The sequence below is a fragment of the Giraffa tippelskirchi genome, chromosome 11 (genome assembly GCF_054371585.1).
Source record: "Giraffa tippelskirchi isolate mGirTip1 chromosome 11, T2T-mGirTip1v1.2.pri, whole genome shotgun sequence".
Classification (NCBI taxonomy): Eukaryota; Metazoa; Chordata; class Mammalia; order Artiodactyla; family Giraffidae; genus Giraffa; species Giraffa tippelskirchi.
In genome coordinates this window covers 85,481,324-85,499,552 of record NC_137285.1, presented here as the reverse complement: position 1 = coordinate 85,499,552, position 18,229 = coordinate 85,481,324, and the positions used below count along the sequence as shown (strand labels likewise).

The window sequence follows — 18,229 nt, the reverse complement described above, 5'->3', positions numbered from 1 at the left end:
TACAAATAGGAAAATAACAGTTGGTATGAACACGAAGTCCAGGACTGTTCATCTTACTTCAGTTTGGTCTTGGCATTTTTTATTTGCTGACTCCCACTTCCTTTCCCCACCTGCTCCCCTACCCCTGCTTGCAGCCAGTGAGCTTGTAGCAGGAAACATCTTTTGCCCTGTGACAGTATACCTCTAGGATGTGGAGGACACGCAAGTGAAAGCTGGAGGCACAGGCGTTGTCTCAGAAATACCCATAATTTGGCGGAGAAGACAGACTGGCGCAGGGTGGCCTGCAGTGTTCTGTGATCTGCTGAGGATCACAGTCCTCCAGGAGTTGGAAGAAGGTCCTTAGAGTCCACAGTGGAATGTTATTCAGCCATAAAAAAGAATGAAATAATACCATTTGCTGCAACATGGATGGACCTAGAGATTATCACACCAAGTGAAGTAAGCCAGACACAGACCAATCCCATATGATATTGCTTATATGTGGAATCTAAAAAATAATCCAAACAAACTTATTACAAAACAGAAGTAGACCCACAGACTTAGAAAACAAACTTCTGGTTACCAAAATGGAAAAGGGGGGGTAAATTAGGAGCTTGGGATTAACACATACACACTCATATATATATTCAGTAGATAACCAACAAGAGTCTACTGTATAGCATAGGGAACTAACTCAATATTTTGCAATAACCTATAAGGGGAAAGAATGTGAAAAAGAATGTGTGTGTCTGTATATGTATGTGTAGGTATAATTGAATCACTGTGCTGTACACTTGAAACTACCAGAACGTTACAAATCAACTATACTTCAATAAAACAAAACAAAACACCTCACACTTGGGCATATTAGGGAAAGCTTACCTAGGAGGTGGCACTTGGGCTGAGGTTTAAAGGATGCACGAGAGACATTTAGATAGAGAAAGGAATAGGTAAACTGGGGACAGATAAGTTTGGAAAAGGTCACAGTGTGATCTAGGGCTTGGAAGTCATGCTGTGTGGTAAAGAGAAGACTTCCCATGGGGGAGTCACAGCAGACAAGGTCATTAGCAGCTCGGGAGGGGCCGCTTCTTTAAGGAACTCGGGATGGTATGCTAAAGAAAGGTCTTTCATATTGAAGGTTGTGGAGAGATGATAAAAGCTGGAAATTACCATACTCGTCTTTTAATTTGTAGAGACTATTCTGTCAGTTGTGTGGGAAATTAAGTATGAGTGGATTTCAGTACTGGGGCTGAGAGATGTGTAAGGTGGATGTTGCTGTCATCTTGGAAAGAGGTGATGACATGCTCACTGAGGCCATGGAGACCATGGATTGGATGTGGAAGGTGAGGAGGCTGCAGGCTGCAGTCATGGGGCAGCTACGTGAATTTGGTGCCCTTCTCTGAGAGGAGACAAGCGGAGAGTAGAGGAGACTGGACGCTGTCTTGAGGGTGGGTTTTGAGGTGCCTGTGGGAATGGGGCAGACACTTTGTTTACAGAGAGGGAGCTTAGCAGAAATGTCTGGGCTGCAGAAAAGAGTCATGGGCTTCCTAGGTGGCTCAGATGGTAAAGTGTCTGCCTGCAATGCAGGAGATCTGGGTTCGATCCCTGGGTTGGGAAGATCCCCTGGAGAAGGAAATGGCAACCCACTCCAGTACTCTTGCCTGGTAAATTCCATGGACGGAGGAATGGAGCATTGGTAGGCTCCAGTCCATGGGGTTGCAAAGAGTCGGACACAACTGAGCAACTTTGCTTTCCCTTTCTTTCTTCTTATAATGTTTGAGGCGTGAAACTACACTTAGATTACCCGTGGATAGGGTGTTGTTTCATCTTGCAATGTCAGGAAAGGTAAGTTAGTTGAGTCTGTCTGCTCCCTTTACTCTGCAAGGGAATTCTTGAAAGCTGATGAGGTGAAAAGGCCTTTGCACATGACCTAAAGATATACCAAGATGATCTCATGATGGTAGGCTTAGCAGGGATGGGATAGAGTTTTCAGGTACTGAGTTCATTAGCTTTGTGTCTTTACGTTGGTATATGCAAAGCTGGTTGTCTCCTGATGGTTGTAACATTCAGCTTTATCATATTCCCGAATTATCTGACAATGCATTTTCTTGCCCAGAACTTTCAGGTTCATTAATTTTTAGAATCATTAAAGTATGCCTTGACTCTAGTCATACGCTGGACTATGTTAGGAATTACTAAAACCAGAAAGTTACAAACAGGATGCAACTGTCTGCAGTCACAGTCATGGGGCTTGTTTCATAGGGCTCCGGTTTGGAGACGTGGTTATGTTGAGATAAGTAAGGTTTTACCAGCAGCATCTGTCTTGTTTGTGAAAGCTAGGCATCTGGGGTGGGTGCAAACTTTTGTTCTCCACTAAATATAGTATCTCTTAATTTTTTAAGAGGGCACAGAAGATGAGAGAAGCAAGGGATTTTTTTCCCATATCTTTTCAGGTGTCTCCTGACAGCGTTCCTGCGTTGTGTTGTATCAGGTTCTGTGTGGCGTCGTGAGTGCTCTGGGATCTGCAGGTCTCAGGCTGCCTGCTGCTGTCTGCAAGGAAAGGAGTTCCAAGCTTGATTTTCTGCAAAAGAATCCTAACATCCTTTTACCCAGTTATATGAACTGAATGTAATTCAAGCCATAGCCTGAGGGTAAACCCCAAAGAGGTCAGATGTTAATGATTTATTAAATGATTGTATTTTCTATTGGGACTTCCTTTTCACAGATAAGGAAAAGCGTATTGTTTTTTTATGTGTGTTTTTTGTTGTGTGTTGTAAAGAAGAATTTCTCTAGTATTGACACATCGCTCATATTTCACATGATATAAGACCTCACAGAAAAGGCTGAGTGAGGTTCTTTACTTCATTGGGTAAGAAAAGTTTCTGACAGCTGTACAGTGTGGTAAACTAGCTCATAGTTTATGACCAGACTGGCTTTGGAAAAGACCAGGAACGAGAGTTATAACATATGGAACTTATTTGAGAAGTAATTCTTAGCTGTGACTAAGAGCCTGTGCTCAGATGCCTGGGAAAGTTTGAAAGAAAATGTTTGCAAAATAAATCATATCTCTTGCTTGCTAAATTGTAGGACTTGGATAACTTTTGGGTACTCATGGATTTCTGTAATTCTGTATTAAAGCTCTGAAGATTTCTCTTTTAATCCATTTTTTTTTTCCGGTTTTATTTTTAACAACACTGTGATTCAGTTTGTTGGTTTATTCAATTAAGGAATTATTTATTTCAAAAGATTATCTTCTGTTCCCCCAGCCTCCAGAGATCCTTAAAATATTCACATACAAGCAGTTGCTACAGTGTTAGTTTATAGGAAAGATATACTGGGTGTGTACAAGCTTCTGGTGCTGTTTTTTTTCTGAAATGTACAAGTCCCAGTTACAATGTTTCCTGTATATTTATATCAAGATAGTATGTGACATAAACATCCCAAGAAAGTGTTGTACCAGGGACAGTGAACTAGGAAAAGGCAGTGCTACTGCGGATGTGTTTCTGGGTGAATACTCCTTTTTTCTCATTTCCTAAACTTTAGTTGGGTAGAATTATATAGGAGACATGCTCCTATTTTAAGTTAATAATTGCAATAATCTCTTCCTAATCTTCCCCGTGTCTATGCTGATTCTTATCTCACCTTTACATTATTATAACAGCATTTCAAGAGCCAAGACAATCTTTATTATTCAACTTAGCTTGACCTTTTATCACACACTTAAATATGACATCAGCACAACAGTGAAATTGTTTGGGGATGCAATAGAAAGCATGTATCATTTTCCAAAAAAGATCTGGAATAGAGAAAATAATGTATCTACATTTCAGCATTTATAAATTAGTAAACAGGAAAATAATCATCTCATCGCTCTAATGCTGTAGTCCTTTTTTCAGGTTTTCCTTTGTTTAGTGATAGCCCTCTCATATTTCATATAACTTTGTTTCGGGGCAAGACTTACTTTTGGTCATGCGGTGTATTCTTATTGTCCGAGAGCATGCAGTGTGGTACAGTTAGACTGTTTCGGTTCATGGTGTGGTCCTGCCACCCACCAGCTATTTGTGACTTTACGTGAGTTACTTAGTCTCTCTTGATCTCAGTTTCCTTAACTACAGAATGGGAATAATAATAGTACTTTCTTTATGGAGCTGTTGTGAGGACTAAGAAGAACTCCCTTGGCCCATAGGCAGTGTTGCCGAACCTGTTCGTGTGTACTATAGAGGACATTTTCCCAAACCTTGGTCTGATGGTTCTGACCTGTTTGCTTTTCTCCTCCATGCTTTCAGCCTGTGTTCTGTAACTCCCCTGCTCAAAGCCCTGTTCTGGTTTCCAGCTAAAATCTAACAGAGCCATGTGATTTTCTTTCTCAAGTTTTCAGTTCATCACAACAGTGAACCAACCTTAAGGATGGAGGAGTAGGAAGAACTTGGATGGTGGTTTGCATTTCTTATTTCGAGGAGTTACTGCTCTTTCCATTTTAACCCACTATGACAGTTTGTATGATAATAATCTTCCCTCTGTGGCATTTTGACTTGAAGCATAATATTGCTTTATTTTTTTGCAAAACTGATTTATAGGTGAAGAACTTTGTGTGAATGTAGTAGAAGTCATTGTAAATTAATGGTTATTTGTTTTTTCATGACTGAACTTTTTTCTAAAGATAATATTGATTAGCTTAGTTTCAGATTGCTACCCATATAGTTATAGATTGCTACCTATGTTATATACAGCATATATCAAAAGTATCTTTTATAAAATACTTTTCTTATTTTCAGAACTACTTAGTTTTCTATAGGCAGGTTGTCATCCATAGTAATATTATGAGGAACAGTGTTTGTTACAGTAATTTATTGCAGGTACCAATTATGGCTACTGTAAATAATTTTATTAATTTAACAGTAGTGTGTTGAATATCCACCATGGCAAAAGCACTTTGCTAGGCAATGACTATTCAACAATCAGTAAGACATTATCTCTACCTTTATGGGGCCGGAAAGACAGATGCATGAATAACCTGCAGCATGAGCGCTGCCGTTCTCATTAGCAAGAGATGTGTAGGGCCAACATCTTGTGATCAGCCTGCAGTGTCCAGGTTTAGCTTCAAAATCGATTAAATCAGCACTACAGAAACTTCCTGTCACCATGGAAGCCAGGAAATACAAAATCCTTGTTTTGTGTAAAAGTAAGTTTAAGTGTAAGGAAGTACAAATGAGTTCAAACTTTTAGGTACTGAGAAAGACATACTAAGTTGGTACTGTTTTAAGCCCACAGATATATGTTTTAGAGAGATGCGTTCATAAGTAGATAAAAGGAATCTTGCATGGTTAGCATTCCTTACCGTTGTTTATGGTTCAGTATTAGCGCCTTCCCAATACATGGTTACCTCTGAAGCAGGGAGGTGTGGTAAAAAGTTAACTGCCAGGGTTCCGGGAGCGGGGTGTGTGTGCATGTGTATAAACCCTGGTGTGTAATGCTGGCCTATTCCGAGGTGTAGAAATCTTTACCTCAGCTGAATTTTGGCCCAAGTTGCTGAATGTAGATGCCTCATAATGGACCCCGGGAGCCACTGGGAGCCTTCACAGCCCCCCACCCCAGCACAGCACTCGCCCCCCGCCCACCTTCCTAAGCTTGCTCAGTCGCCCGCTTGTTCGGGTTAGGTCAGTCTCGGCTTTGTTTAGATGCAGCTCTGTCCAGAGAAAAGCTCCTTCCTCCCTCTGTCCTGGCCTTCTCCTCTCTTCCAGCCCTCCTGTGATTGCAAAAGCTGCAATAAGGAATTTAAGAAATTGCATATACATTGGGATATGTTAAATCTTTCCTAAGGCTCTAACAGTCTGCCATTACATAAATATGGAGCAATTATGATTAAAACACATTAAGATCTAGCTACTAAAATATAAATTAACTGTGAATTTATTTAATGAATTTTCATTTCTTTTATAAATTTTTATAAACTTCGATTGGAATTTTGTTTAAATTCACAAATGTGCTTTAAAAAAACCCACATGATTCTAATTTCTCTCTTGAAAGATGTTTTAGCAGTGACTACCAAGAAGGGTAGAGGAAAATTAGCAAGAAGTAGCATTCAAACAGGAGGAGATGATAAACGTGGAGTTACATAAATTATCAATTTGTTGAAGCTCCTTCCCCCTGACCCCGCACTTGAAGCCACTTTGACTCCTCTAAACTCTGGGATAAAACCTGGAAAAAAAAAATCTTCCTTGTGGCTATAATTGGCTCAGCTCAGGATATACAGAGTTTCTGATTTTTAAAGTAGGGGAGAAGGGAAGAGGTATGTTTCCATTAGCATGAGGACACTGATATACATGGGAAAGCTGTGTTACAGGAAAGTCTTTGGTCATCTCCTATAGGGCTGAGAAACATGAGGGCATCGTGGAAATTTAATAGCAGTGCCATTAGAGGTGCACAGGCTCGGGAGATGATGGGGTTTCCTGAGAGTGGCCACAGGCAGAGGACTGCAGAAGTGACTCCCCCAGTTTGTATGTATAATCTTTTCACCTAATGGGGAGCGCAGAGCAGCGATTTAATACCTTGTAACAACTGAGGTGGCAGCATTTCTTATATTATTTGGAGACTGTGTTCTCAAAGGTAGGTTTAACCTCAACATTTTCCTTGTATGACCTTTGAGGTAATGCAGCCATATATTCTATAGGAGTGTTTTCCTGAGTGCATACTTGTTGGTCAAAATCAAAAGGAAAGTATTTGTTACAATGAAAATATGTGTAAGATGTTTGGAGTAATTGTTTTAAGAAATTTTTTAAGATGTCAGTTTTAATTAGATCCTTCATATATCTTTTATTTAAAGTTGAAATATAGTTTGACCTTTTTTGCTGTTTTTTTTAAGCCTCCATTATGGGCTTCCCTGATAGTTCAGTTGGTAAAGAATCCGCCTGCAATGCAGGAGACACCGGTTTGATTCCTGAGATGGGAAGATCCCCTGGAGAAGGGGACAGCTACCCACTCCAGTATTCTGGCCTGGAGAATCCCATGGACTGTATACTCCATGGAGTCACAAAGAGTCAGACAAGACTAAGGGACTTTCACATGATAGTTATAAATGTAGCAATCAGGATGGCAATTAGTAAGCACAAGTTTGTAAGGAGGTGTATGTTACGGTTAGACCTGTTGTTTACAGGTGTTTTCTAGAGTGCTTGAAAACTTTAAAAGTATCTTTGGTTTAATCTACCGTTAGAGATTGCTGGATAAGAAAGAATAAAGCAAAAGTAGTTTAAGAGCAACAAAAAAAATCTAAGAAAAATAACTTGCCTTTCTAGTCCAAATAACTCAATATTCAGAGAATTTCATTTGGTACAACCTAGAGTTATGACACTATTAGATCACAGTGGATTGTATGAAATTTTGCACTTTACCCCTCTCTTCCACTTTCTCAGCTAGGTTCTATGAAAATGGTCAGTTTCTGCTTGGATGAATGCTCTTCTGCTTCCTCATCTTTTGAGTATAGATTTTTTTTTTATTTAAAAAAGCTAACTTTACTTTGAGTTATATTCAGGACAGTCATAAGCTATAGAAGCAGAGAGGATTGGTTGCCATTTAGCCTACTAGCCACTGTATTCCATTTAAGAAGCCTTGGCATCCAATACCTGCTGGTGAGATTTCACTCTTTTATTAATATATGAAACCCCAGTAGCAAATTCCTAAGTCATTTTAAAAAAAATTATTGTTTTACAGTTGACCTACTCAAAAAGGATGAATTTAGTTAAGAAGCAAGTACAACTTTGTATTAATAGATTCTTATGATCATTATTTATAAAATGTAAAAATTTTTATAAACAGGCTATGAGATAAAGGCATATACTTATCTTTACAGAAAGGAAACAGACATGGAGTGTTTGAATAATTTGACCAAAATCACAATTTTCATGGGATAATTCAAGAATTAAATACAAACCCATGCACTTTCCTAGAGAGTATACTTCTACTTATCTTCTGAAATAAAAAATGGGATTCCTATAGCATCATTCTCCAAAAACTTAAATTTCTTTTTCTAAATATATTCATATAAGTATTATCATTGGTAGAAGTAAAGGTGAAACTAATATTAAATTTAATTGAGTTGGATCTAAATAGATGAACTCCAATGAAGTAGGGTTCATCATGGAACACTGACTTAATAAGTAGAATCAAAACATCCAATATTGAAGTAATAAGCGACATTCAAGTAGAAATTTAATGGATGATTGTGGTAGCCAGATAACCCTCCTTTTTTTTAAAAGATGAAGGCATGGTTTTTCAGAGTATGTTGCTATTCACATTAAAAGATAGAAAGTAAAATACATTTAGTTTTGACTTCATATTACTTATTATATGAAGGTCTTGTTCGTATGTCTGTCCTCCACACTTTCTGTGAGATTTGGGTTTTGAGTTCTAGTTTAGAAACACTCAAGACTTCCCAGGTGGTGCAGTGGTAAGGAACCTGCCTGCCAATGCAGGAGACGTAGGAGATGTGGGTTCGATCCCTGGGTCTGGAAGATCTCGGGAGAAGGAAATGGCGACCTGCTTCAGTATGCTTGCTCAGAAAATCCCATGGACAGAGGAGCCTGGTGGGCTACAGTCCATAGGGTCCCAAAGCATGACTGAGCTTGCATGCACTTGAGTTACAAAAACAGTGGGTTTACTGACTTAGAGGGATGCCTCTTGTGAGCTTGTGGAGAGCTAATGTGGCCAGTATCTAGGAGTGAGACTCAGGCTATGCCAAGACCACCTGCCATAGCTTTATCCAAAAGGGCGGGCGGGAATAGGACAGGGGGTGAAGACAGGCAGCGAAGAGATACTTGCTTGTAATCCCAAGGAATCTGATCTGACTTCCCCAGTTATAAATGCCAGTGAGACGATGATCCAGCCTTACCTCAGGCTGTTTACAGGTGTCTTCCACATTGATTGTGTTCAGTCTACTCAGTATACATGCCTTTGTGATATTTTCACTTTGTGTGAATTGAGTATAATAGCCATCTCAACAGGAAATTGTTTTTGCAGTGACCTACATCATCCATGTTTTATTTCTATAAATAGCTTGTTCCGTATAGCCTTCTCAAACAGTTGCTTTGATAGCACTGCAGAAAATCACTAAACCTCTTCAAAAGTATTAGTCGCTCAGTCGTGTCCCACTCTTTGCGACTCCATGGACCGTAGCCCGCCAGGCTTCTCTGTCCATGGAATTTTCCAGGCAAGAATACTGGCGTGGGTTGCCATGGCCCCCTCCAGAGGATCTTCCTGATCCAGGGATCAAACCCAGGTCTTCTGCATGGCAGGCAGATTCTTTACCATCTGAGCCACCAGGGAAGCCCCAATCTCTTCAAAACCTGGAGTGTTTTAGAGCTTTGATAGTTAGAGGTAAAGAATTATTATCTTACATCCTGATGGGATACTGTAATCATTGATTTGTGATGAGCTATGACTGGTACCAACAACAGTCAAGTTTAACCAAGACCTCTAAGGGGAAGAGAAAGTAAAAGTGTAAGAAGAATTACTTTTCAGATTTGTTTTGTTCCATCACTACTCACTTCCTTGGACAGACAAGTTATGGTAAGGGTCTCTGCAGTGGAAAACAAGCATTGAAAATTCCTATAGGATAGCTCTTGAAAATTCATGGTCTGTAGAAAATTATAATTCATGTGTACTTGGAGAGAAAAAAACCCAAACATGTTTGGATAGTGATTCTTCTAACCACATAAAGACACTTTCTAGCCATTACTTTTGAGCGATTTATGAGCACTCCCTTGTGGCTGTTCATTAGAATCACTTGAAATAGCAAAAGAAAAGCAACAGGAAGCTGAATTGCCTGGTTTAATGTAATACACCCACAGTCAAAGTGTGTCTACCCAGTAAATGCAGTACTGTCAAGTCTTATTTCCCAATATGAGATTTGTTTCTCTGATGCAGAAAATAAGTGAAATAGCTGTGATTATTTTTGAATTTAATAATGGACCAATACCTACAAAAATAAGTTTTTTAAAACCAAGGTTTAGATAATGGCTAAAAATTATAAAATAGTTAACCCTTAACTACTGAAATATGACCTTTTCAAGAACTTATCTTATCAATATCTAGGGAGAGCATTAAAATTGCATTTGTATTTTTCCTAAAGCCTCTTAGTGAGGTCATACAAAGTAACACATTCCAGAAATATTATGGAAGTCTGAATCTCCTGAGCTCGGTGACTTGGTTCCATGCATCCCCACCCCACCCCATTCTCTAGTATTACCTTTGCAAGGAGTTTTATCAAGCCTCCTGTGTAAATTTGAGGAGAAAGAGCTCCGTGTGAGCCAGAATTGCATTTCTCTAGATTGCTTTTTATTTATTTATTTATTTTTTTTTTTTAAATGGGCAAGAGTATTTTAATAGATATTTCTCTAAAGAAGATATGCTAATGGTTAATAAACCCATGAAAATATGCTCAAAATCATTAGCGGATAAAACAAACAAGGAAAAAAACACACACAGGGAGATACCACTTCACATACAGTAGGATGGCTACAATCTAAAAAGACTATAAGTGTTGACAAGGATGTGGAGACAATGAAATCCTCATTCACTACTGAATAATAACGGAAAATAACATACAAAATGCTAAAAAAAAAAAACATAATTAAAAATGTGAATCTAGGGTACAACACTGCTGGACTTGATCAAAATTTAAAAAGCAATCTTTGTTTATTTAATGTACTGATTTTCTTATTATTCTTAGCCTTTTCTCAATTTAAATACCTGGATAAGTACTACATCCCAGAAATTGTAATTTCTTTCAAAGGATTAGATTGCTTTTTAAATCTTGATCAAGTCAGCAGTGTTGTACCCTAGATTCACATTTTTAATTACGTTTTTTTTTTAGCATTTTGTATGTTATTTTCCGTTATTATTCAGTTGTAACAGTAACCCTTTTAAACCTACCTAAATTTTAAATACCTTCTTTACTTCACACTTGGATTATGTCAGAATTGGAGAATTTCATCCATGTGATTGGCCGGTGTGTTGGGATAAAGGGCATTCGTCCCGTGGAGGGTGTTCAAAGCTGAGAGTCAGGAGCAGACTGTTGGTTGTAAATCCACTTTGCACCCTTGCAGTGTCGGCGTTCCCATTTTAATCTCTTGAATTTAGATTCACATATTGTGAACAGCAGCCCATTGACTGCATACAAGAGAAGCATCATATGTCAGATGTAAAGCCACACATACGTTATTATGGTTTATGGAAAAATGTAGGTTCCTGTTATCTACCACAGCAGATGGGTACTCTGAAAAAGTTTCTGTTAAATTTATTTGGATTTCAATTTCTCCCTTTTGAATAACTACCTTTTTAAATCATCTTGGAAATTCTCAGACCGCTGAGGATGGCTCTGAACTCAATAGGTGACATTGTGAATTCTTGATGAAACAAACATTTATTGAAAGCCTGCCATATGCCGAATCTATGCTTGCGATTTTTTAAATATGTGTATTTTTCCTTTGATTTTTATGAAATTCGTAAGAGATACAGAGATGAAGGCATTGCGTCTTAGCAGTTTAGGTGCCCAGATTCGAAATGAAACAGGGTCTAACTTCAGCATTCACATTCTTAATATATTCCAGATGATTGTTAGGTTTTGAACTTCATTACTCATATGAAATCAACTTTAATCTAGATATTGTGAAGGGCTTGGCATAGTACTTGGCACGCATTAAACACTCAACAAATCATATCTCGTTATCTCTATCACTCCGTTGGATGGTTTTCTCCCTCTTCATTTTTTTTTTTTTTCTGTTTAGTACCTCTGGAACTTATGTTTTTATTCCTTCAGTCTCACATTAATAGAATGAGAGCAGGGGGAAGAAAGAGAAAAACTGAGCAAATCCAAAAACGAAAGAGATGAAGAAATCTGGAAGAACTAGAGAGAGGAAGTAATACTGGCCGCACTGGCTGGTTGTTAATTATCACATTTGGCTCAAGTTTATATTCTCACATTTTGTTTTATTCCCAGGTCATACTTACGTAACAGCCAGAGAATAGTTGTGGCAGAGATTTAAACTATTGGATATGAATGTGAGTGCTGGTGTCTTAGTACATGGATCCGCCATCCACTCTCTTTTCTGGTCTTTCCCAATTAAAAAACATTTCATTCATATTGACTAGTTCCATGTTTTGAAGTGGGGTACTCTGCTAAGGTATTTCTGTGAATCTCTCACAGCATCAAAAATAATAGGTCCAAAGTGAAATTTATTGTCTTTATTCTTTCTCTACCAGACATACTCCCTACCTCATTTACCCTAGTTCTTAAAGTTATGCTGGAGTTCCAGTGCCTGAGGCTGAAAACTTAATGTCACCTTTGATTCCTCTGCCTCTGCAGTTCCCAGCTACCCGTCTGTCAGCACCACAGGCGTCTGACCTAGCTGCCTCTTCAAACTTGCATTCTTCTCCCAGCCATTCAACTGGCATATCTTGCCCTTATCTCTTCATTCTCAAAGTATCCTGCAAATTACTTCCTAGAACAAGTTTGACATTAATCCTCTTTTTAGGAACCAGCAGTGATTCCACGTTCAGGTTACTTTGCTTAGATTATGGGTATCCTTTCCTTATTGCAGTTAAATTTCCTAATGGTAATTACACGCTTTTCTCCAGTTAGATAATGTTATTAGCTAATAACACATGGAACCTGCTGTATGCCAAAACTGTTCAACATAACTTTATATTCACTGTGCCATTTCCATTTTTAAAAAGTTAACTGAAGGCCTGTAACTTGGTTGGTACACTCACAATTGGGATGGACTGTTAATGAACGTGTAGTAAATGCTTCTGTTTTTCCCTGTGCTGCACCCCCACTTCCCACATGCCATTTACATAATTCTATGTCTTGCATTTTTTATGGTGATGCCTGTTCCTAGGATATTTTTTTCTCTTTGGTGTATCCAGTTCATATCCACTTCCTGTTCACCTCCACTATCCAAATACTACCTTGACTTATTTAGTTCTCATGGATCTTTTCTGTTGTCAAAATTCTGATGTGTTTGTGATGAATTCTGCATAGTTAATCATGTAACTATTCTCAATGTACTGTGATCAGTTTTGTCTCAAATTTTCCGAAAATTTCAGCAGGACTTTATGACATTAAATACTTGTTGAGTGAATATTTTTTCCCCTTTTCACAAGTGGGCATCAACTTTCTAGAAGGTATAATTTTTCCCCTTCCCCACAGAGCTCAGTAGTGTGCTTGGCACATATGTAAGCACCTAGTGATGGAATGTGGGAATGTCTAGGCCATCGGTCTTTTGTGAGTTTCATAGGAAAATACCTTCTCATAATGTGCACATAGATATACTTCAACCAAAAGGGTAGTATAGAAGATTCGGATAGAAGTATAGAAGTATAGAAGTGTATCAGGTATATCATTACAGACGGATACATGTTATATATGTTTATTTGGAGATATTAAAAACTCTAAATTTTGAGTACGTTCTGGATGTAAGGCACTGAACTAAGTGTTTTACATTCATTATCTTCATCCTTAAAATCAAGTTGTTAGGTGATACAGCTGGTGGTCAGAATGTTTAAATAGCAGTTCATAAGCTATGGAGCTGTGTTGAAGTCAGCCATTCTTGATTTTAAATACAGGTACTTAAGAGTTGGGCTGCGTATCTTCTTATTCAACCTCATTGTTTGAGTTTTCACCTCTTGAGGAATATCTCTTTGTTTAAGATCATTACCTTTAAATACCTTAGGTCATGCTGGTTTCCAGCATAAAGCAAACATTCGGTAACTGTTGGCTTTTATTGTTGCTATTTTACAAATTACACTAAAGTGTCCATGACGCTGTCTTTCCTTATGTGAACTTTAAAGGCAGAATCCGTTATTTATTACCTCTGTAACATCTGGAGAAATATATATGTGTGTGTTCCAATGTATTTGGAGTTTCACAAGGGCAAAGAGGGTTTAGAGAGGGAGAATATAAAGTGAGCTACTTTGCTACTGTTTCCAGTCATCTCTCTGTAGTAAAATGCCTGCCCAGTGTATCTGGATGAATGCCTGTCCGAGCTCACAAATAGGAGGTAGGTGATGGATGTCAGAGGTACCCGTGGTGGCTCTCAATGTCTTGGGAAGGATTTTGAGTATTGATCTACTTTGTATGTTTTCACAATGGAGGATTTTAGGTACTTTTTTCAAGAGGTCATCTCATTTTCCTACAAATTGGAAAATGATAGAATCATGGGAAGCATTATTTGGTTTTTATTTTTGTGAATACTGTCTTTGTGTCTTAGATTATGGAATTTAGGAAATAAAGCTTGACTAGCGAATAACCAGTTTAGTGAAAATAATTGAAAGTAAAACCCATTTATTGAAATTTAAAAATTGTGATATAATTTCAGACTTGTTTGAAATAGTAAGAAGAATATAAGGAGCTCCTATATATGCTTTAACCTATTTTAAAATAGTGACTTGTTTGAAAAGTAGATTTTTCTCTTCATCTTAGCATTTGCTAACTATGTAATAGGTCATAGTATTATCACAGTGGTAAAATGAATGATAATTTTGTTAACTGGGCCTACCTTTCCCCCCTCAGCTTTATTGGTATATAATTGACATTATGTAAGTTTAAATTGTACAATATGTTGGTTTGACACATTTATGTATTGCAAAATGATTAACACCATGATATTAATATCTCCATCTTGCCATATTGTTATTTCTTTTTGTGGTGAAAACATTCTATGTTTAATGTTAATGCTTTTTAAAGTGATTTTTTTAAAAATCAAGATTTCCTTCCAGCATGTTGCTTTCCTTAGAAATATGTCTTCTGTATCCAGAGACTGCCCCTAACCCAGCTTGAATCCCCTCATAGTATTCGTACAGATCGATTTAAAGATTTATCTATTTGAAAGTTTAAATAAAACCCAATTTGGAGTTTTGGGCTAAAATACCGTTTATTGAAATAAAATCAGTTACTATTTTAGTGTGGTTGGAAATATTATGAGAACATGCAGGCAAAGCCCAAGTGTAAAGAATCTAATTAAACAGGGAAAAAATAAGCCTGATTTTATTTTGCAGCTGTACAATTATAATATTCTAGTGGCAAGATGGAAGAGCTTTTTATATGGCTCAATTTTCAAATGATGCTTGAACTGACTACATTAAACCAGTATAATTAAAGGTATCTTAAAATTTAATGTCTGATGTGTAGTTAAATTTTAGAATATGAAATTTAAATATTTAAGATCTCACCATGTGTACTTGTTTTCACATTATTCACATTATTGTTAGGATCAAGTAAAATAATTTGTGAAAACAATTTAATTATAAAGTAGAAAAAGACTATATGACATGTGTGAGGTATCCTTTATTTCATTTATAGAAGCAAAAGGGAACAAAAACTGTTTATTTAAATAAGTGAAATAAAGGAGACATCTTTTTTTCAATATTGTTTGCATGAATTATACAGAATTTAATGGATTTGTATTTTTAATTTCAGATTCAAAATGCTAATGATGTATTAATTGCTCCACTTGAGAAATTTCGCAAAGAACAAATAGGTGCAGCAAAAGTAAGTATTACATTTTATTATTCTTCATATATTCTCTTGATAATTAAAGATAATAGATATAATTTCAGATGTTAACATTTTTTGAAATTAGAATGACCTTTTAAAAATTCTGTACGTCATTTAAAATTTTTGCACAGAGCCTATTACAAAGACTGGAATTCTTTTAAACAGAAGAAAGACTTTAAAGTCAGCATAAGTGAGTTTCTCCCATCCCAACAATGGTAGGACATTAGCAGTTTTAAAGGGTAAAACCATTGTAAAAATATGCTAAGTATTACTAACACCTATATAAAATAAAAATTAGGTATGTATGTTGAAAATTGAGGCAGTAATTACAAAATTGCTTTTATATTCTGTATTTTTTATTCTTAATAAAAATATGTGTTTGTGGATAACTTTAGACATCTTTGTCATGCCTCTGCATTAATGTTTAACTCCATATGGATCAATTAAAATTTCTCTGAGCCTAATAATTTCTGAAATTTACTTGCAACTTCTTTCCTAGCTCCATGTTTAACTACATTCTCAACATCATGTAAGGGCTTAAATTTTGAATTTCTAAAACAGAACTCATCATCTGTCATACTTCCCCCATCCTTTCTCTTTTTTGCTTTTCAATTCAATCAATGACAAACCCTTTCCTCCTTTGAGCAGTGTTTTCATTCTCCTGCAGAAATATTTCTCCTTCTGTCCTTCTCCCTCTGTCTGAAATTTTCCTCTCCTCGGAATATTTCCTACCCTTAACTTGTTGAAGTCTAGCTAGCTCTCCATGGCTTATTTCATATCGCCGCACCAGAAAAAAGCCTTCCTTTACATGGGTCTTTCCTTATACGTCTGTTCCCTTCCAGAATTGATTTTTTTCTTAGAGGATCAAGTAATCTCTGTTTATTTCCTGTGAAAAGCTATCACAGTCTGCCTTGAATTAGAGTTTTATGTCCACTTATCCACCAATTATGAGCCATTATCAATTCAAGAACGAAACCAGAACCATTCTGTGTTAATTAATTCAGCCAACATCTATCAATATCTCTGTTGGCCCACTTGTTGCATGTATGGTGTTTGATAAGATTAAAGGATGCGACTATAAACAGGACAGACAAGCTCCCTGCTCTTGGGTCATTTATTATCTTCTGTGTGTTTACAAATGCACTGGGGACTGTGGAACAGAAGTGCATGGTGCTTTGTGAGAATATAATTAATGGGACTGACCTTGTCCAGAGAACCAAGCAGTGCCTTCTGGAGGAAGTGTTGGTTAAACTGAGAGCTAAATGATAGGAAAGAAACAGCTGGGAATGGGGATACAGGGCGGGGAAGGGAGGACCCTTTCTCACATTCCCAAAGAGGGAACAGGGTGGATATGAATGAAGGCCTTGAGGAAGGAGCGAGCCTGGCATTTTCGAGTAAAAAGTTTTAATGTGCTTGGAATATAGAAGACATGGGGATGGAGGACATGTGCACCTTTATTAGTGCTTCACAGTATTTACTCCTTATTCTGTTTTACTCTTATTCACTGATCATGTAAAGAAATTGTGGGTAGAGGAGTGATTATACTTGCACTTTAAAACATCACTCTAGTTGGACTGGAGGAGGGGGAACTGTTTGAGCGAAACCAGTTTGGGAGTTAATCGTTAGTGGCTATGGGTTCAGAACAGGACAGAGCTGTGGAGACAGCAGAGTATATTTCGGACATAAAACGGAAAGAGGAGGAAATGGGTTACAGACTGAAAAGTGAGCAACAGGACATTTCAGGGATGACTCCCAGGGTTCCATGTTGTAACACTGGACATTTTTTCCAGCCGCTTCCTGGCTTAGGCAGCATTTACATTTGAATGGCAGAAATGGGGAGTTTGGCCTTGAGATACAATGACTGAATGCAGGGTTCACCACGCCATCCAAGTGGAGGAGACAGTGACTTGGTAGGTGTGCGTGGAGATCTGAATTAGAAATGTGTTTGGGATTTGTCCTCCAGATGGTAATTAAAATCATGGGAGTAGGTTAGAGCCCTCAGGGAAAGAAGAGAGTGAGAAGAGGACCTCAATTCTTGATGATCTGAGAACGCTCAACATTTGATGTTTGGAAAGAAACACAGACAGATCAGGAGGCTGAGAAGGAAGAAGCAGAAGAAGGAAGAAGCAGAAGGAGGAAGAAAATACAAGAATGTGGTGGCTTAGAGCAAGCAAGAGTCTTTTCAAGAGTAAAATAGCTGATCTTCCTTGAGATCTAGACTGTAGGGGTTTTCACTGAGTTATTGAATCTGTGACCTGATTAAATCCTCACAGGCAACCTGGGAGGTGCTTGCAGGTGTTAGTTCCATCTGCTTTACAGTGAGGAAGACGGTGAGGTCACCTGCATGCACCAGACCCCGAGCTGGGAAGTCAGACTCTGGGTATGAAATCAAGCCATTCCTTCAAAGTCTTGGTTTACAATATTTCATTTCATCAGTGGGCTTCCCTGATGGCTCAGAAGGTAAAGCGTCTGCCCGCAATGTGGGAGACCTGTGTTCAGTCCCTGTGTGGGGAAGATCCCCTGGAGAAGGAAATGGCAACCCACTCCAGTACCCTTGCCTGGGAAATCCCATGGACAGGGGAGCTGGGTGGGCTACCGTCCATGTGGTCACAGAGTCTGACGTGATTGAGCAACTTCACTTTCATTTCATCAGTGATGTTTTTACAATATTAAAAAGCTTTGTGAAGAATTCTTTTTCTA

The 18,229-nt window shown here is 37.9% G+C and overlaps 1 protein-coding gene across 6 annotated transcripts in view; it reads left to right on the top strand.

The window, feature by feature from the left end:
* Positions 1-18,229, top strand: part of ARHGAP42 (Rho GTPase activating protein 42) — a 343,088-nt gene that overhangs the window by 178,656 nt on the left and 146,203 nt on the right. For all 6 annotated transcript variants that reach the window (XM_081545986.1, XM_081545985.1, XM_081545990.1 and 3 more), the window contains exon 4: positions 15,452-15,523. In XM_081545986.1, coding sequence (XP_081402112.1) covers positions 15,452-15,523 — 72 coding nt within the window. The remainder of the gene's footprint in view (positions 1-15,451; positions 15,524-18,229) is intronic.